Source organism: Camelus dromedarius, chromosome 2 (assembly GCF_036321535.1).
Source record: "Camelus dromedarius isolate mCamDro1 chromosome 2, mCamDro1.pat, whole genome shotgun sequence".
In the NCBI taxonomy this organism is placed as follows: Eukaryota; Metazoa; Chordata; class Mammalia; order Artiodactyla; family Camelidae; genus Camelus; species Camelus dromedarius.
The window spans coordinates 51,000,669-51,021,722 of record NC_087437.1 but is presented as its reverse complement, the minus strand read 5'-3'; the positions used below and the strand labels follow the sequence as shown (position 1 = coordinate 51,021,722).

The window sequence follows — 21,054 nt, the reverse complement described above, 5'->3', positions numbered from 1 at the left end:
TTTTACAAGTACGTAAGATTTTTCATTTAGGAGTCAAACAAGAGAAGCACCCAAACAACAGAATTATTCTAGAAAAAATTTTAAAAATCATCCATTTTTTAAAAAGCATACTATTGTACAGTGGTTCAATGTGTAGTAAAATAGTAATCTGCAAAGCTGGTAAAATTATTTAACTAATTAACACATTTCAGACCATGGATACTGTAGTTATACTTTATATAAGTCTGTCACTTTACTATCTATTTGATTTTAGAGGTAACATTACATATTGTAAAAAAAAAAGTTCAAGTTAAGAATTTTAAGGAAATTTCTATTTCATAAACTTTGGGGAGAATTTCAGTAAACATGGGTGAAGATGCTTAATTCTGAGTACTTTTCACTTTGCACACTTTACTGTTCCTTAAACAAGTAAAACTTTAAAAAATTATGCCATATTCTATATGCATTTGAGAGCACTTAAAATATGGCACGGTTTAAGGCATTTTCTGATGAATCTTTTGAAATCATTCTGCATCATCCTGTGCCTGTTTTTAAGGACAAAAAGTCATTTGTTTTATAATCTGATCTACCTAGAGTGGGTATATCCACTTTCATTGTTTCCTTTTGAGACACTGTTATGGTTTAAAATAGCCGAGCTGTGTTTAAATTAAAAGCAGCTACTGTAATAATTCTTTATTTACCTGAAACAAGAATGTCATTCCTTAGAGCACAGACCGCATACTCTGATTTGGTAAATTCTGGAAGCTTAGCCAAAGACTTCCACTCTCCTGTCACAGGATCATAACACTCAGTGTAGGGAAGATTAAATCCTCCAACTCGTTCACAGCCTCCAACGACAACTATCACCTCAGAATAGCCAGTTGACCTAAAATAATTATTATAAGAATGCACAAATAATAAATTAAAATACACTCAAAATTATTTAAAATTCTAAAAACAAAATGTTGGGTGGTCACTAAAAATGTTAATAGAGTTTATAACAAAGAATGGTAAAGGAAAAAAGCAAGATGAAAAATTGTAAAGAAGGTCTGATCAATAGTATGTAAGTAATGTGTCTGGAGAGAACATACCAAAATGCTAATGACAGTTTTCTCTGAAGTGTGGCTTCCTCCTTTCTATCAACACAAATTTTCAAAATGATGATGGACTACTTTTAGAGTGAAAAAGACAACTTTTAAGAGCACTAAGGGAATACTAAGGTTTACGTTAATCACTGGCTTCTTTTACTTTGTACTTTAAATTTAAGATAGAGACAGGAAAAACCAAAAGCTATCCCAGCCTTTTCTTTTTGTTCCTAAGACTCATGGAAATGAAAAAGTCTTGTAATTGTGTTTTATGGGTGCTACAATTTTAAGTCCCTCAAAGACAAACATAACAATCCCCCTTCTCTTACTTAAATGGGGAGAGCAAAAAGACCACATCAGAAAACTGATTTGTAGCTTTAGTCAATGTGACAGTTTATAACTACACTAGAAAAAAACAAAATTAACCAACATTGCTGTATCCCTTTAACAGAGCTGCTATACTACACTTAATCGCAGCTATTCCAACTAACGATCATTCACCTGGTCCATGCCAGGCATACCTTTTCCTTTATAAAATCAGAAATACATATTGTAGAAAAGAATTTTGTTCACAGATGCAACAAAAATTACTTTTAGGAACCCAGCAAATTATATAATCCTAACTCATCATAGAGTAAAACAGAAGGACTCAAATATCATCAATAATATTATTTTCAAAATTATTCCAAAATGAAAATATTAAAAGTAAATAGTGGATAGCACCGGACGCTTAGTAGTATAACTAATTTATCCTCCTTTCCGTAGAAGTATTATTTCCTAAAATCTCACTTAAAATACTTCTAAAACAAACCCAGGTGATAGTTTTCAGACTTATCTTATTGATTGAACAAAACCAAAAATTGCTAAATAATGTCACTGGGGTTCAATCACTCCTAATTGTTTTAATAGAAAATCAAGGTAATTACTACATGGAACTTTGATAGAATTTTGCTTTATACTTTACTTATAGCATTTTACTTGTTTTATACTTTCCCTTTGCTTGAACTTGCTTGATTGCTTTTTTCAAGACTTTTTTAGCCCAATGAACATATACTATCTGTTCTGTACCTTGGAACAAGAAGAGAAAACAGCACAAAAAGCTAACAGCTAAAACATTTAGTCCCACTAAATAAAGGCTATGTGTATTTATCTGAAAGGATCAGCAAACTAGTAGTTTTTCCTCCGCTGAAGGTCTTATTTGCAATGAAATGGCTTTTAACTTAATTAGAGACAAGTCTGGTGTTCTCATTAGAGACTAACTCAATAAAATTGTTATTTCTATTTCTTGAGCTTAGAAAAATACTTATCTCAGGCAGGAAAATGATTGCCTTAAAGGAAGTGAGTTGCTGTAACTGATAATGGTGACCAGAATAAAAAGGCAGCCAAGATGATACTATAGAATGAATAAAATTCTGAATACCTATGTAATCTATTTTTTAGAGTGAATGTTACTTTATTTTATTAATCTTTTAAAGTAAAAATTATGATTTTCCACTATTACAAAATAAAAAATATTTGCTGCTTTAGCATACGTCTCATCATTTGTTCCCAGGAAAGTGTGGCAAGCAAATTATTTTTTTTCTACAATGGTAAACATTTAAAGAAAGTCATCATTCTCTTTTATCATAAATTTGAGAAAAGATCAAAGATCACAGTCTTCGATTTATGTAAAAGATAAAATAATTATAACTCCACAGGACATTCTAAACCAAATCAACAAACTGTATAGCAATTACCAGGTTCAGTTAAGAATCTCAAAAGGTAAAATACATGACTTGCTAGCTGAAAACAGACCTTCTTATCATCAATGCGAAATATGCCAGAGAGAGATGAACTGCCAAACTAACTTTTATCAACAAAAAGGGGTCAAAAGGTGATTCTGGTTAATAAGAAAAATAACTGAATATATTAAAAAAAAACACAATAAGAAATGTTTCCATATAGTGAGAAGTTGGAAGGGAAAAAGGAGAGGTGTTAGTGATATAGTCTATTTACCATTCCAAGACTCAAAAATATCTGAAAACTAAGCCATCAAACCAAAATAATGAACTCAAACAGAGATATGAGACTTTTAAGTCCTAAAGAGACTGAATAGCTTTCTACTCTGCAGGATGTGACAGTTACTAAACTCCATGTATTAAGTATATATCAAAAGAGGGGCTTGGTCAGCCCTAGCAGCAATACATAAGTGAATGAACAAATGAATGAAAGAGTAAATAAATAATCACAGACACATTTTTTGTGTCCATTCAAGTTACTGTCTAAAGGAAAAAACCTTGGCTAAGCTAACTTGAACATTACTATTTCTTTGGTAAGAATATTTTATGGTGGGTGAGACCTTCTCAAGCTATACTAGCTGAGAGGACTCTAGTTCTAAAGATCTCCTAGCTCCCTCTGTTTGGATTCCATTCTTGCCAAACAACCTTTGAAAACTCTGGCTTCCCAACTGGTGACTTGCTCATAGTAAGAGAATATGCTGGACAGGTTGACCTAATATCTAGTCTTTTTGACAGTTCCATTTCTTATTGTAAATAAATCTATATAAACTAAAAGATAAGTTAATTGGTCTCTCATAATTAACATTAAATCTGCCCCTAATCTGCCCTTAATAATCTGATCTATTCTTACTGTAGCAAAAAAAAAAAAAAAAAGTTTCTGAGCCTAGAGGAACCACTGTCATGGTTCATCATTATAAATGACCCCTTAAGAGGCTATGCCAGCCACAAACCTTATGGCTTTGTAAACTTTGTAAGGACAAGTTTCAGCTTGTGTGGTAAGGCTTTCCACCTGAAACTGAACAGGCAGAATGGGTTCTATAAGGGAATGGCTGTACTGATCCAAAGATTCAAAATGTTTACTCTTGAAAATCAGCAGTTAACTAAGAATTTATTATCAGGAACTAATCACAGATATGCTTAAATAGTCACAAAGGTCTTCATCTCACTTACTAGTAAAAAATCAGGAAGAGTTTAAATGTGGGTGGGATGGTTATGTGCTATACTGTAGCTTCATATCAAGAAAATACGTTTACCGTAACAGCAGACTATGAAATAGATTACAACTCTGTGAAAGAAATAATAAGTTCGTAGACAATAAAAGAGAAGAATGAAGTCAAGTGCCACAGTGTTACCTCTTGGAGATAGGAATATAGGTGTTATTTTTTATCTCCAATTAACCATAAATCACTCTATCCCCTCCTCTTTACCTCAAGTTAAGAAAGAATAAAGGAAAAAAAACATATCTTAGTATTAATAGACACTACTGGGTTGTCTGCTCTTACATATTGGACAAGAATTTCAGCTACTACTTTTCTGCTACATGATCCTGCTCCCTGGCCAGAGGTAACTGTCCAGAGAAGGTTGTCTAGCTGAATCAGAGATTATCTCCCTACACGAGAGGGAGAGATTTTATCTCCCTGAGTGACTGAACTTGTAATATAGAGACCCCCAAACCCATGAGTGGCTATATTCAGCCAGACTAGTGAGAGGGAATGATGCAGATATGCAGAGAAAAGCAGAGGCAGGAGGTAGAGAGAGGGCACAGCTTGGTTTCTGATGGCTTTTCAGTAGCCTATTCTAGTCTTCTTGGAAGTCCTGTTGAATTTCTGCCCTTAGGTTCTTCAAGATAATGACTTCCTGTACCCTTTAAATACACTTATCTCCCTTCTATGTTTACACTGATGAGCTGGTTTTAATTACTTGCAATCAGAATTCTGATATACTAGAGTTCAATGAATTGCAGGAAAAAACCAACCTACAAATGGTTTTCCAACTCAGGAAAAGATGCTCAACCTTCCACATTAAAGAAATGCACATTAAAATTATGAGATGCCACTTCACATTCCAGAAAGATTTACAAAAATAATGATGCGCTGTGTCAGCAAAGCAGCAGAGAAATAGGGGTTTTCATATTTTTGAATGAAGTATAAACTGAAGGGCAATTTTTACAACATCTACCAAAATTTAAAATGCACATATCCTATGACTGAGCAATTCCACTTCTAGTAATTCATGCTATAAATTATCAGACACATGTACAAGAATATTCACTGAGCATTATCTGCAATGAAAAGATCTGGAAACAACCTAAACGTCCATCATTAAGAGATGGATTAAATAAATGATGGCACCTATATGTGGGGTACTATACATCTTTTAAAAAACAATGAATTTGAAATTTTCCATAATAAAAAGTAAAAAAAATAAAAGAATGAAAACCTATATGTGCTGATATAGAACAATCTCCAAGATACTTTTAAGTGATTGACAAGATGCAGAACTGTGAGTAAAGTATACTACCATCTATATAAAAAACAGTGGGGATGTATACGTGTGTACACACGTACACACACACCCACCCACCCATCCACCCACTTATATATGCAAAGAATGTAACAGGGAGGTATCCTTTGGGAACGAGAACTGACATACCAAGGGTTAGGCAGAGGAATATTTACATGTATATAGTACTTTTATGTAAAAATGAGTTCAAAATAATAATGAACTAACATGTGTAAAAATGGTAAACCACGCATCCGATGATATAGGAGATCAACACTCTTAAGAAGGACTGAAACAAAAATTCAGAACACTGAGTTCTAAAATATTATTTCTTAAAAAGTCTTAACCTTAGTCTTCTCATTGATTTATTCAATAGCAACTTGAACCTTGTCGTCATTATGGTAATTAGGTTCCTATTTTCATTATATAGTAATGGATTATTATCATAAGCGGTAGTAGAAAGTATTAGGAAAGACAAGTACTTAACCAATTCAATTAAACTCAAAATGATGAACTTATTAAATCCTAGCCAACTCTATTGCTTAATGGAGTGTGGCAAAGATTTTTTTCCATAGATATGAACAATTCATGCTTAAAATAAACCATTTGATAGCTAACATTTCTGTCTCTCAAACCACATTTCCCATTCTGTAAAAGGATAGCAAAAATTTAAATGTATTTTGATTATCCATGAAACCAGCAATAATTTTTATTAAGCATTTTTGTGTCAAATACTAGGTTATGCATTTTTCACATGGTATTTCTAACCCTCACAACAATCTTACAAAGTATATGGTATTATGCTTATTTTACAGATTAAGAAACTGACACATAGAGAAGTTAAAGTGCTCCCAAGGTCAAAGAATTAACTAGTTACATAGAGCCAGATTCTAGTCTAGGCCTATCTGATTCTGAAGCCAGTACTCAAGACGACATGAGGCTTGCACTTTGTTTATTAAAAACAGTATTATACATTAGTATAGAGATTTAAAGTTGCAATAATATATATTAATAAAAAGACAAGTATTCCTAAACTTTACTTCTTCTGTGACTGGTCTCCACTATTTTTTCTTTATGTATCTAAGGTTTACAACTGGCAAAGCAGATTATTAAAGCTTTCATGGTCTTACGTCCTATAATATATCCCCTTTCTAGGAAATTGCCATCACACTGTTTTTAATATAATGTACCTTGGGGTTTTCTCTGTCATTTAAGAGACACATGGGTATGTATAGGTACACTACCCAGTATGAATTGAACTCTGGAGAATATCTGGCACAGGATAAACACTAAAGAAACACTGGATGATGTGAGGACTATAACTCAACTGTACAGTGGTGGGATCAGACTGTCACTGCCCTAATCCAGAGCTAATCTTTGCATCACTAGTAGTGAAACAATCAGATATGCTGTATCTCCTAATGTGATGCAATGAGATACTTACATTACTTAGAATGAATTCTAGCCAAAAATATTTAATTTGTCTCCATTGACCTGAAGCTTGTCGAGCTAACTTTGTTTTCAGGATACATAGCTTAATGCAGCTAAGTGACAGCATAATGAAGTAAACAGACTAATACAGAAAGTGGGATATTTTCCTGGACAACATGCCCATCAACAAGTCAGAATCGTGAAAAAGAAACTGTTTCGGAACGAGAGACTTCATGGAAATAACCAGATGCAATGAGTGGTCCTGGACTGGATCCAGATTCTTCAAAGAACAGTTTGGAAAAGATTGGGGAAATATGAATATGGATTGGATATTAAATAATATGAAAGAATTATTCTTAACTTTGAGATGTTATTTTGCCTATGTTACTGTTTTAAAGATGCATCTACTATATATATTTATATATATTATATATATAAAGTATGTGTGCATATATATAAATATAATCTTAAAAAAACCATTGGCTGAATGAATGAATGAATGAAAGAACAAGTCAGGGCTGGAGACAGAGGTTTGATAGTCAATAGCATGCACAGTAATCAAAACCAGGACAACAGATGAGATCATCTAGGAAAGTATTAGGCAAGACAATGAGATGTGAACCAAGGGGAATATCAACATTTCAAAGACTAGATAAAGAACCATTGAATTGAAAAAGAGTAGCTGGAGAAGGGGACCATGAGGGAAATGGTATCCCAGAAGCTAATGGAAGAGTTTCAAGAGGGATTAAAGCAGAGCACCTTAAGGATTATTGGATTTAATAGTTTCAATGGCAAAACCATAATGAAATAAGTTACTATTTATCATCGTTCTCATTGTACATATGAGGAAATGGATTAAATTTTGCTTTATCCAAACTAGTGTACATTTTAAAGACATGCTATCTCACAATATGCTGAATTTTAATCACACTCCAAAATAATGATAATCAAAATCAACGTTAAAAATGTGGTTTGAGAGCAATGCTACAGTAAATTTATAGGAAAAGTAGAGATTGTGTGGGAAAAAAACATCAGTTTCACAACAATGTGAATATATTTACTACTGAACAGTACACTTAAAAAGGGTTAGGATGGTAAATTTTGTTATGTGTTTTTTACCACAAACACAAAAAGTCAGTTTTGTTAGAAAGATATTTAAGATTCTTTACTATAATATTTCTCACAATAGCCATTTTTTGCTCACAAGAAAATGTTTACTATTACTCCTTCTATTACTAAGGCATAGAGATTATTTTTCTATAGCTTATGAATTAAAATCTATAGGCTTTTTAAATCCAGTAACTGTGGCAGTAAGAAAGATCTGAAACCTGGGTTTTACATCGTAGGATCCACTCAGTCTATACCAGCTTACTTACTTCACCTCTATATTTCATGTTGTTGGTTAGGAAAAAGGTTAGTCTGTAAATGTGCAAATTGCTTTTTATAAGTAGAGGCAGTCCAGCAGAGTCTAATAAAATCTTTAGTTCCTTTATATCCAAAGACCCTTCGGAAAGAAAAGTGGAATGATTTGGGACCCTATAAAGGTTAGGAAAAATTAGAAGAAATAGTTTGAAAAATGCATAGTTGCAAAGACCCTTTGAAATACCCTCTCATAGCTCAGAAAAACAGTGTAACAAAACATGCTACTGTTGAATCTAGTCTTCACTGGGAGAGAAATGCTAATAATTTATAATCTAAAACAAATCTTAAATTATATAAAGTCACATGTAGACGATACATATAAATGACTACACTGAGATTATACTCAGGAGGTTTTAAAATATTTTAAAAACGAAAGCTTTTGTTAATTATGTTGTAGTTAATTTATAAACAGTCTTCTCACCTGCGTGGCCTAGTCCTTGGGGACATCATTTCATTCCCAAGTATGTGGTACCGTCTTGCTTCATGCAACAACTGATAACACTCAGGAGAATTCTGGATCAATTGGTCCACCTCAACTGTCTGAACGAAGTAGTTGGGATGCAACAGAGGGAGTCTCACATGTGTCAGGAGCTCATGTAACAATGGTCTTCTCAGATCAACAGCACGGTAGACCCAACGCATGACTGCTTCAAAAACCATCTCCTCTTTACCAATAACAAGTTCATCGCTACAAATATAATCAATAAGTTCATCTTTGTCAAGCTCAAGAAATTCTTCATGCTGGGACACATCCTCAAAAGTCTGCAATGCAAAATTCTTGCATTTTGTGAAGAGTGTTTTGAGGGAATGGGTATCAGCAAAGCGCTGGATCCCTAAGCAATTACAAGGATCAAGTTGCTCCTCCAAGAACTTGGCACATGCATCACGGAGAACACTAATCTGAAAAAGGCTTGATGTTTCAAAGAGATACTGTACATTCTCTGTAGTAATCTTCACCTTTCCAGTATAAACATACTGCAAAAAACATTCCATAGCTTCAGCTAAAATACCATTGATCTCAACCAACATTTCTCGGCTTTCCCTGTGGTCATTACAAAACATAGCTCTGAAGTAGCTACTACAGGCTGAGAGAACAGCTCTATGGCAAGGAAATTCTTTTCCTTCCACACAAATGATAACATCTGTGAATAAGCGGCTATCTCGGAATTCATTAAATATCTGAAGTATGTTTTCAGCATGGGATGATCCTGAAGAGAAGTCAAAAAACTCACGGCCTGTCAGAGATTTAGGGTCCATTTCAAAAACTTTACGCTTTGTTGCTGGTGAATCACGCACCCCGAGATCCTCTCTGTTTAGTCTTCGTCCCAATATTAGTACCATTGTTACATCAGTTGACTATATAATTGTTGAGAAATAACTGTTATGGATCTTCTTTATGTAGCTAAAAATTAAAAAAAATTAAAACATTTCAATATGTAAAATGTTCAGTAAAATTATATAATTTCATTTTGATGTAAACAGTATAACAAAATCACATAATTAATATATTTCATACAGGGTATAGAGTACTATCTCATCTTAATAAAAATTGATGAATAAAAATTTATACTATTAGAATATTAGAGGTAATTTGCAATAGTACTCTTTAAACCACCACCCCGCCAATTGAAAGGATACTATGTACTTTGTGAATTACTGATAACCTTAAGTTTCCCCTTTATACAAATGGGTTTCAACTATTGAATGTAGAGTTAAGTCAGAATGCTATAAGACACAGAACTTGACTATATTCAGAATCCTAATATAAATGTTTATTATCTTAATATAGTGTGTTGCTAGAGAAGAATTCGGGTACATCCATTAATGGCTTTTAAAAATATGTATTTTTTTGACTGAGCAAATCCCTTTCTAGCAATCTATCCTAAAGAAATAATCAGGATCATATGGAAAGATTTATCTACAAATATTCAATGCTGTATTAATAGAAAATACTTAAAACATCCTAAATACCCATCAATAGGGTATTAAATCACAGTGTATATAATGATGGAACATAGTCTATGCGGCCATTAAAAATTATATAGACTGTTTAATGACACCGGGAAGTATTAACCAGACAGTAAGTGAAAAGCAGGTATCAAAACATTTGCAAAGAAAAGAGAAAAATTTAAGTATCAGTGCATCTAGGCACAGAACAAAGGAGTCACATATGCCAAAGTATTAAGTGATTTATTTGTCTCCTTGCAGGTTATCCAATTTCTTGGGTTAAGGCTGTCCATGCATGCGTGTGCATGTCCGCAAGCACATGAACACATGTCTGGGTGAAATTAAAAAAACTCGCTTATAATGTACATATATGCACTTTCAAATTCCAAGCTTCTGTATACAGGCAGTAGCACAAATCTCAAATATGCTTTTAATCTGAAGTTATTATCTCAATAACAGTTCATTTTATAGAAATCTATCTCCCATAGAAGAGACATGACTACTGTGCTTGAATGTCAATTTTTTATTATTGAAACTGTAAAAAGTTCAAAGCGGGTAATGTTGCAAGTGATAAATATTCAATTATAATAAATATAAACTGTGGTATGACATATAACTCATACTTTAATCTTAAAGCTTTAATCTAAATTAAAAATATAGTTGAATTAGTCACAAATCAGCTTCCCAAGTCAAGAACTTATTCTTCAAATCAGCTTATTTAACTTAAATTCTTATTGCATTTCAGATTTAAAAAATTCAAACCATTGTTTCTGACTAGTGAAATAATTACTGGCATTAAAATTCAAACCATTGTTTTTGACTAGTGAAATAATTACTGGCATTAACGACAAAAATCTTGAGACTTCTGCCTCCATACATTTTTGTTTTCTTAATGTTTAAACGAAAATTTATTCAGACTGCAAAACAAAATAACATACTGCAAGTACTAAGAATTTCCCTTTTAGCTAAAAGGGACAAGTAAGAAAACAAATGAAAAGTACTCTGCTTTCTATATCCAATAATCTTACTGTATCTGGTATTTGTTATCTGTTATCTCATTGTATTTGATAAATTTGGGGGTAGCATATTGAATGAGTTGTAATAGTAAGGTTGATTAAAATTTTTTATGAGTTAAGGGTTTTTTATGCTGTTTTCTGCCCCTTAATTCTCATGGCTATTTTCCTTGATTGTTAACTGACAGGTCTCTAACTGCTTTACCCAATGTAGAATGGAAAATCTTGAATAAGAACAGCTATAAAATCACCTGCTGTTACAAAATATTCAACAGCAACAAGATATTTGTTTACTGCTTTGTACATAAAAGAGGCTATCTCACAGATCTGGGCTATTTCCTTCCAAACCACTTTTGCCTGGCTTTTTGGATAGCCTGGTCTTTCTGAGAACTCTCCTATTAAGCAGTCCACAACAGCACGAAATATAAACTCTTTATATTGATGACAAAATAAATGAGTTGCACAGGAGTTTATCAGGAATAGGAGATGCATTTCAGAGTGTATCTTTTGGGCTTCAGGTGTAATTCACTAGACTGTATTTTCCCATTTTACACAAAGTATTTTATTTCAACTAGTAATGGTTAAAAATTTAAAGACACACTTAACCACATCTCAAAGTACAGCATCTAATATAGGTTTAAGATTTATCATAAATGAACTCATAAACAATCAAGCAAATGAAACGTAAAATTACAGACTGAATTCTTCTAAAAATTTAGCAAATATCAAAGCATCATTATTCCTATCAGGAAAAAAACAGCAACTAAGTAGGCTTCTCTGGACAAAACAAGAGAAAACATTTGTTCCAAAGAAATATAACGACTAAAAGTTATAACTATGTAAGTTAGTGGATTCAAGGGTGACCAGACTCTGAATGACTGACTGCCAAAGTCACATGACTTGCCTAGAAAAGTTAGTATCCCTTTCTCTCCCTCATTTTCTTCAGGAGCTAAACTCTCATTTGAAAGGTAGATTTTTAAGAGAAAGATTCTTCTAGTTAAGGGTACTTTAGGGTTTATTTCCAACTGCGGAACTCATAAACGTTATAGACCTAGTTTCTCATTGCTAAGTAGATTTAAAATTACATGTTTTTGGCCCATGTCCCAGAAAAATGAGTGGAGATAACTTACTTCCTGTACTGTCTCTAAGACTGGAGAAAAAGGTAGAAGAGGGATGGAGGATATTCGAGAGGAGTAGAAAGGAGTGTGTAAATGCTTTGTTTGATAACAGAAATGTCTGTGGTGCTGCCTTTCTACATGATCTTGAGAATAGAATTGTTCCCTGTTCCTCTGATGGCATAAGTGATCCCTGGTTAAAGGAAAATGACTTGTACTTTCTAATGTTTAGAGAGTTTATAAATATTATAAATATAATACCTTTTCAGCATTTGCTTGATCAAAGCCCCAGTTTTTCCACACCTAAAATAAATGGAGAACATCAACATATAAATCAGGTAGTAATCACTTCATGTGTAATTAGCATTAGTTACTAACATGTTGAAAAGTGTTAAATTTCAGTTTCTGACTGGAAGTTTACTTTTGCTTAGAAAACCAATACTGAATAACAATTTCTTTAAGCAAATTAATAATTTTATGCTATTTTATATCTAAATCAGTTTATCAACTCCCTTACTTGATGATTTTATCCTGCAGTAAGGTTTCCTGAGTGAAAGATGAGTAAACAAATATTCATGTCAACAGCAAGCTAATGGTGGCATTAAAAACATGTATCCTATGATAATTCTGCAATGGATATTTGAAGAGTGTCTGGTAACTGATGCCTCATCTGAGTTTGGGGCCATTAAATAATTCTGAGTTGGTCTATCAATATTACCAAAAGCAAACTGTTCAGTCATTATATTTTATATAACTATGAAATCAATTCGAGAAATTCTCCCCAAAATTCCAGTTTTTAATTCTTAGTTATCCAGATTATCCATATAGAGTCACCATGCTTATCAAATAATAACAATAATAATAATTTTTTAAATTGAAGTACAATTACAATGTGTCAATTTCTGGTGTACAGCACAATGTCCCAGTCATGCTTATACATACATATGTTTGTTTTCATATTATTTTTTCATTAAAGGCTATTAAAAGATATTGAATATCGTTCCCTGTTTAAATCTTTTAGAATATAAATGCATATTTCTTCTGTTTTGTTGATCCTTATAGGGTTGTAGAAACCAACCAATTCAGCACCTTTTTTTTTCCCCTTGGTGGAAGGGGAGAGGAATGCTTAAAGGAGAATACTAGAACCTTGAACTGTGCACAGAATACCAACAGTATTTAAACACAAGTGGTTCTGGTTTCTGGCCTAGACATCTATAAATAGAATTCATAAATCTAAAGTTTAGGCGAATTCAAAAGTTGATCCGGAAAGCCAAGATATGGACTACTGATTTTTTTCTACATGTATATACAAACACATATCTCTATAGCCCTTTCTGCTTTGATTGTGAAGTGAACGTTATCTTGCTTATTTCCTTATTTGCAGAAGTCAATCTAGCTTGGTAAAGAATATTTCAATGTGGTCAAATTGAGGAATTGTTAGTCCTAGCTAAGTTAAGTGTTTCTTCCCAATAAAACAGTAAGATCCTGAGCCTATGCAGGGGTTCAGGTCAATCAAGAAACAATTCTAGAGAGCCTACTCTCTGTCTCGCACTGGGGTGGTAAATACTGGATTCAGATCCAATTTTAGACTCTGTGGGGTTGGCTAAGATTAGACTCAAACAAGAACTTCAAGATTGATACTAAAATAGATTCAAATTCTCAGTGTTTCTCTAGCAGAAAACACAGGTGCAAACTGGAATAGATTCTCTCATGACTGATCTAGTCTAGAATTAAACCTTAAGGAGTAGAAGGACAAGGCAATTCACCTGGGCATTTTCTGCAGGGTTTTTAGGTAATACTCACTAACCTAATAGGTAAGGGCAAGGGACAGAGAAGGTCAGAGTACAAAGTCCAAAGGAGATACATAATGTCAGAATTGATCTTAAAGTGTAGTTGTACTGCAATCAAGCTTATTTTTCCTTTAGAATGCAGGAACCGTATACAAAGAAAGTAGTTACTATCAGCCTTAAAGATAGTATGCATTAGTGAAGGGCTTATAAAGACTAATAAAAACCAGATAGCAAAGGAAACCAACATTTTGACTAACATGGTCCCTACAACTTTCAGTAATGAACTGCCACATGCTATGCTCTACACTACTCCATTTTCTCAAACCGAACTTTGAAGAACAACATAGCAGAAAGAGCAAAAAGACTAATCAAGAAGAGGTTTATCTTTAAAGATATACAGTAACTCCAAAGAAGCCAGAAAACAATTGTAACATATTAAACCTATTATTTAAAAATAACTAGAAAATTATATTTGACATGGAATTGTCTGAAATCAAGCAGTTTAAAAAATAAATTTCAGACATTTTCACCACATTTTCTCAAAAGCTGATTTATTTGAATCATTCTATTTAATGACCACTTTTAAAAAAATGGTAAATTTATACTCTTCAGTTTTCAATTTAAACCTCAACTTTTGGATTAGTGGTTCCCAAGCCAAATTTTACAAATGTAATATTTAAAGTCCAGTCTTCAAGCTGCTATTTTCAGTATTTCTAATTTTTTAATGAAACCACCAGGAACATACTCATCCACAAGATATCAAAAACTTTAAATTTGTCTAGAATTACAGCAAGTGATTATCCCTTGTTTACTAGAACCTCAAATAGTTAATATATTATTACTTTGATTAATGAGAAAAAGAAGTAAGAGGTATCTGACAATGAAAGTTTAGGAGTGCTTAAACTATGTGTCAGACTAAATTATTATGGTTCTATAAGTAAAAAAAGAATGTCTTCTCCTAAATCTCAGAACAGAAATTTTGAATTTCTCCATTCAGTGTTTCTCTCCCTTGCTTTAAAACTTTTAGCTACTAATACTCCCCAACCCCTAGAGGAAGAAAAAGTTAATCACAAGAATTAACACCTGGTATAAGGCAGCCCTACTGAATCTACTTGACACCTAAACTTAATGTCCTTTGGTTTCATCCTACTAGAAACATGTTTCTTTTAGGTATTTAATACATTGTTTTATTTTAAAATCTTAAGACCTATAGATATATAATATAGTATCATTTCTTTTAGCAGAATAGGTTTTGGTTCTCTTACTAGAATTAATTAAATATGCAAGAACACTACCCAGTTCTGTGCCACTTGACAAGTTTGAAATCTAGTATTTTAGATGACTTCCCTATGTATAAAAGCACTTGTAAGTCAGTGATCTTTATTTACCTTAGTGGTAACACAAATTATGTACAGAAGTGAGTTTTAGAAACCATTGAGTAAAGAGCAAAGCCTAATCACCTTTAAACATCAGTTTAGTAGACTTTAAGATTTACCAAATGCTGAAAAGTTGTAGCCCCTGGGTGATGAATTTAGGAAGAGTAACAAATTGTTTAATTTTAAAAAGCTACTTTAGCTATTGCGTTTTTAACAGGAGAAAGAATATGGGTTTTAAAATGTCAACAGTGGTCAAGGAGCCACATACTCTGTTTCAGCCACAACAGAAACATAATTTGTATATACTTATACATTTCACATATTTATGAGAATACATTATGAGGATGTTTTATTTATATTTTTCATTATACAGTCCATACCTAAATATTTATTGAAAAAAAGTGTCCCAAATTCCTAGGTAAGAGAAAAGTATACACAAAAATAACTGCAAGTCACAGGCTTTGTCTGGACAAGCAGGCTTATGAGCAGTGGTTTTATTTTTTTTAAAAGGTTAGAGGTTTGCATCTTGTACTTATTTAGAAACACTATATGCCTTCAATGCACAAGCGATGAGACAGTCTGGGATCACAGAAGTTGCTCCTTCTGCTGTAGTCATCCCAACTTCAATTTTAAAAATAAATTAAGAATGCATAACCAATGAGAACTGTTCATATTCAATTCCTGCTTCGGCCAGGGAGCACAATCTACCTGCTACAGAGATGCATTGTCTTGGATGAATACCTACAGATTTATAAGGAAAAGGAAATCTCACAAAACCCAAGCACCCTATTAATTTAAGAGATTAGGAAAATCTTCAACACACTATGACTAAAATGATTGTTCATACAGATTTTGTTACTGTCATAGAAGAGTGAGCTATAATCCCTCAAACAAGGAAACAACTCATCTAAACCAGAGTATGTAAGAATCTTATTTTTTCAGGATATCTTCAAGGTATTTCTTTTAAAAATACAATTCTAATTTTACATCCTAGTCTTTAATAAAAACCAACCTCACCTGGTGGATCTAAAGTCTGTAACTGCAAATATTAAGACACGATTTTAAAAGGCTGCTCAAGAGAGCAAGTGATTAATTATTAAAATCCACTAGAATGAACTGTTACTAGTCACTGCCTCAGAGGTGACTGTGAGGCACTCTAATATGCAGCGTTAGAGGCCTTATTTAGCTATTTAAACTTTGTTTACCGAACAGGCAGTAACTAATTCGCCTGAGGACTTTCTTCCACTATCTGGGCAGATGAGGCCACACGAGTTAAAGAGGGCTAATCTGCCGGTCCTCCGAAGGCCGGCCGCGGCTGCGGTCCGCTGCGGACCCCAGAACTGCCTACACACTCAGGCAGAAGCCGCGGAGGCCACCAAAGGATGTCCGGGCTGCTGGGCCTTGCGCTCGAATCCTCCAGAGCGGGAGCGCGCGCCGCCGGCTCCACTCCGGCAGCAGCTGCGCGAGAGGCGAGCGCGCGCTCTCGCGCGTCCTCCAGATCACCTTCAAGGGGGCGGGGAAGAACTGCTAGGGCAAGTCCACCTAGCGACAAGACACCCGCCAATAAACACTCGAAGCTCGCCCCGTCGTCCCGCCTGCAAGCCGCCGCAGGCCCCCAATCCCCGCTGTGTTAACAGTCTTCGCTCCGACTGTACAGGACCTGGAGGCGGGGCCATTAGGAACTAAATTAAGAAACCAAGGCCTGGAGTGGTGGGAAGGTGGGGTGGTTAGGCTGGGACTCAGCCGGCGGAACGCCCGCTACCCCGCCCGCCTCAGCTCCCCGGGGACTGTCGTTCCAGGGCCGGGCTCCCGGCGCGGGCCCCGCGGCGAGCGGTGGTAAACAAAGGCTCGCGGGCGGTGGGGGCGGGCGTAACGGTCAGGTGACAGAGCCCAGCATATTTCGCAACCGCTTTAATGGGGCTTCTCTGGCCCCCAGCCCTGGGACCCACCTTGACCCCGTCAGTCCTCCCCGTCAGAACTAAACGGCCTCTCCCACCAAAAGGGAAGGCTTTATTTGAGACTTTCGCATACTCAGACCTTCCTTCAATTAAAAAAAAAAAAAAAAAAGCAGCGGCCCGTTCGAAGCCCATCGGCAACATGCGGTATCCATCTCCCCAGCCCTGTCCTCCAGCTGCCCGGGTCCCCGAGGCGGCAGGGTGACCCACACCTGCCACCCCCGGCCCCGGCGGCCATGCCCCTCCCAACCCGCCCCCAGCGGGTGCGCCAGCAGCGCCGCGGTTCCGGGGCGGCATTGCCAGGAGGCGGGGGTGCCCTTCCTTTCAGAGTGTGGTTACGGAACCGGGGCTGAAGACTCCCAGGGAGGCCCCGGAGACCGCCTCGCCCCAGATAGGGGCCCGGCAGCCTCAGCTGCAATCTCTCCTCAGACCCCGCGTCTGACTCCGAGAGGCCGGCCGCCGATGGCTTCCCCCTTGCAGACACCCCCGTGGTCGGGACCTCGGCCGACCCTCCACCCCCAGCTCTGGCCGGTTGCTCGTCTTTCGGCCGGTCCCGGAGCTGTCATCCCCGGGTACCTCTCCACGAAGGCTGGAAACGGCCAGCAGTAGTGGACTGCAGCGCCGGCCCCCGCAGTCCCTTAGCGGCCGGCGGCGCTGCGCTCTCTCTGGCGCCGGCGTCTCCTCGAGCCACCAGTCTCTCCGCAGCTCACAACAAAGGAAACATGTGACCGCCCGGGCCAAAACACTGAGCGTCACGGACCCCTGGCCAATCCGAGTGGGCGCCCCTGCCCCGGGGCACCCTGGGAGATGTAGTTCCCATTCTGGGGGTAGCCGCCAGGGCCGCTTTGGGTTTCCCGCTCTAGGGCGGGTTTTGGGTGCCAGGAGTGAGAGATCCAATCCAAGGAATGCTGATTCGGAAACACTTTATTTTAGGCAGAGGTAGGTTAAGGAAATGCATCCGTGTTAGGAGGCTAGTGAGAGACCTGAGTCGTATGTTTATTGCCACGTCCCAAGGCAAAAGCACATAACCAAGAATTCTCAGAACCCTGGAATTTGGGACTAGGTTTAGAGACCTTTTTATTTGACTCCTTCATATACAATCGGAAAATCTGAGGGCCTAAGAAATGAAAGGGACTGAACCCTGGTAGCCAGACGGCACAGGGAAACCAGCTTTCTCTGTGAATCTGTTACTGTCACTTGTATCATCCTGGGTTACCTTTTTATTTTAAACGTACATGCAAATCAGAAAAAGTTGTCGCAAATCCCTGTTTTCTGAGGCAGAGTCATCAAAGGACATTATTTTGTCTTTTTGTTTCTGCAAATATTTTTTCCAAGGTTGAGTATACCTCTAGATTTTGAAACATTTAACTAGTTTTTGGTTTCTGATATCAGAATTATAATTTCTCTTTCTTCCATACCTTATGAATATAGCCATGCCTTTGTTACATAAGGGCGTGTGTTCCTATGATCAGAGGTGTATATAGTATAGAAGGCTTGTGTCCAGGCCTTTTAGACATGCTTTTTGGTTCTCTTTTCCATCTGTTTTTTAAAAACGAAAATACTTACCATTTATTGAATTTCTATTAAGCTCCAGACTCAGTGCTAGACACTTTTCATATATCCTTTACTCTTCATAATAACATAGCAAGATAGTGTTATTATCCCATTTTACAGGTAAATAAACTTAGCCACAGAAAGCATAAAGAGTTGGCCCTGGTCACTCAGTTATTATGCAGTGAAGCTGGGGTTAACACATAGATTTTTAAAAAAATAACTTTTTTTATATTAATATAGGTACACAATTATCTTTCTAAAAAGTGTATTTACAAGGCTAAATATTACAAGTCTAGTAGTACAACAGTAGTCCTGTCTCCCACTCTTCTCATTCTTGATTCTCCAGAAGCAACCACTTTCAACTATTTGAGCTACTCTGATATTTACATTTATCTTTCTGTATAATGTGTGGCTATTTCCTATTAAGGAAGCTGTCATCCCTATCCCCCATCCTTCCAATGTCATAAATTTCTGGTTAAATAGTTAATGTTTATGTTATTAAGATTATGTATTTATTATTCAACTCTAAGTTAAACAACATGCAACTTCCTTTCTTGGGTGGCTTTTCATTTTTCCTGGAGTAGGCAGGCAGCTAAGCACCTGGTAGGTCTTCACTGCTGTCATAAAGTCCCAACTCCCTGACAGTACTTCTAAGGTTGTTCTGGATGGACCCTTGGGCCCACCTCTGCAGCCTGAACATCAGCCTCAATGAACTTCCCACAGTTGCTCAAAGTACTCTTGCTCCAGGCTATTCCCATCTGTATCCTGTTCCCTATGCCTCTTATGCCTCTTCCTTCCCTTCACCCCATTCACTCAGCTAGCTCCTGCTCTTCCTTCCAGGAGTCAGCCTGTGGGTCCTTTCTCTAGGAAACCCTCTATTCCTCCTCATTGCCCTCTGGGCTAGGTATCTCCCTTCTGTCTTCCCACAGCAGCCCGTCCTTACCTCCTTCCCAGCCCACATTTTCAGCTGACCCTTGAACAACACAGGGGTTAGAGGCTCTGATCCTCTGTGCAGCTGAAAATCCTTGCGTAGTTTATAGTCGGTCCTCCACATACCCGGGTCCTCCGTATCCCTGGTTCCACATGCACAGATTCAACCAAACCTGGCTGGTGTAGTACTGTAGTATTTACTACTGAAAAAAACCCACATATAAGTGGATCTGTGCAGTTCAAGCCCTTGTTTAAGGGTCAACTGTATTTGCATGCCTTTCCCAAATGAGTACTCTGTGAAACCCCTGAGGTCAAGGATCATGTCTTATTCATTTTGTGTTGCAGTACACATAGTAGATGTTCAATATGTGTCTGTTAACTGGTGGAGTAATCTCTACTTCTTGAGTTTAGGGGGACTTGAGAGAAAAAAGGTGCCACCAGACCCCCTGGGATCCACTTGGGCTGGCCTGCAGGATAAGGTCCTCAGACTCTCCTGGGGCAGATGAGTACATGGTGATCAGTCACAACTCTGAGAGTGGAAGGGAGTGAGGGGACCCACAGGACAGCAGCCCTGGAGACAGGCAGGGGCCTCCTAGTGGGTCTGGGAGCTCCTCAGGCAGCCACCAGAATAAAGGTGGTTTCAGCATTGGTAAACCCTGGAAGTTATGCCTACCCCACAAATCAGTGACCCTGAGAGTTATGCTGACCCCTCAAACCAGTAAGTATGCCCACAGTCAGCCTTTTCCTCATCTTGTACTGAAATAGAAGCAGAGCTGTCAAGTCCAGGGGCAGTCTGCTGAAACTGAGTGAGACTGTAACATGACTTATTTTATGCAGTGTTTACAGTCTGGGTCGGCTTGTCATTTGAAGGAGGCAGCTACTTGGAGTGAGCGGAGCCAGAGGGTCTTCAGATCTATTCCTCTCCTTTTTGGGATATAGCGTATTGTTCCGTATTCTGTCTTGCAATACCACATGGAAGCCCTTGTTTTGCTCTCCAGAGCATCCTGACAGCTTTAAGATTTGAAGGTGGCCAAGCATCCATAGATCCTCCAGCCATTCTTTTTCTCTCTCCAGCCTGCTCCTCTTCCCTACGCAGACAACAGTTGGGACATAGTAAATCATCACTCAAACATACCGAACACTTTCCACCCTCCCTGCCTCTGCTCTAGGTCTCTTG

General features: G+C 36.9%; 1 protein-coding gene across 2 annotated transcripts in view; it reads right to left on the bottom strand.

Moving 5' to 3' along the window:
- KLHL24 (kelch like family member 24) overlaps positions 1-18,113 on the bottom strand; it is a 33,550-nt gene extending 15,437 nt beyond the window's left edge. The window contains exons 1-4 of one of the 2 annotated variants that reach the window (XM_010976212.3): positions 17,970-18,113; positions 12,534-12,575; positions 8,619-9,599; positions 681-865 (exon numbers count right to left, since the gene is read on the bottom strand). In XM_010976212.3, the coding sequence (XP_010974514.2) occupies positions 681-865; positions 8,619-9,538 (1,105 nt within the window). In that variant the 5' untranslated portion in view covers positions 9,539-9,599; positions 12,534-12,575; positions 17,970-18,113. Of the gene's footprint in view, positions 1-680; positions 866-8,618; positions 9,600-12,533; positions 12,576-15,522 lie in introns of both variants that reach the window. The other variant, XM_064493257.1, reaches the window with a different exon arrangement.
- Between the last annotated feature and the right edge of the window lie 2,941 nt (positions 18,114-21,054).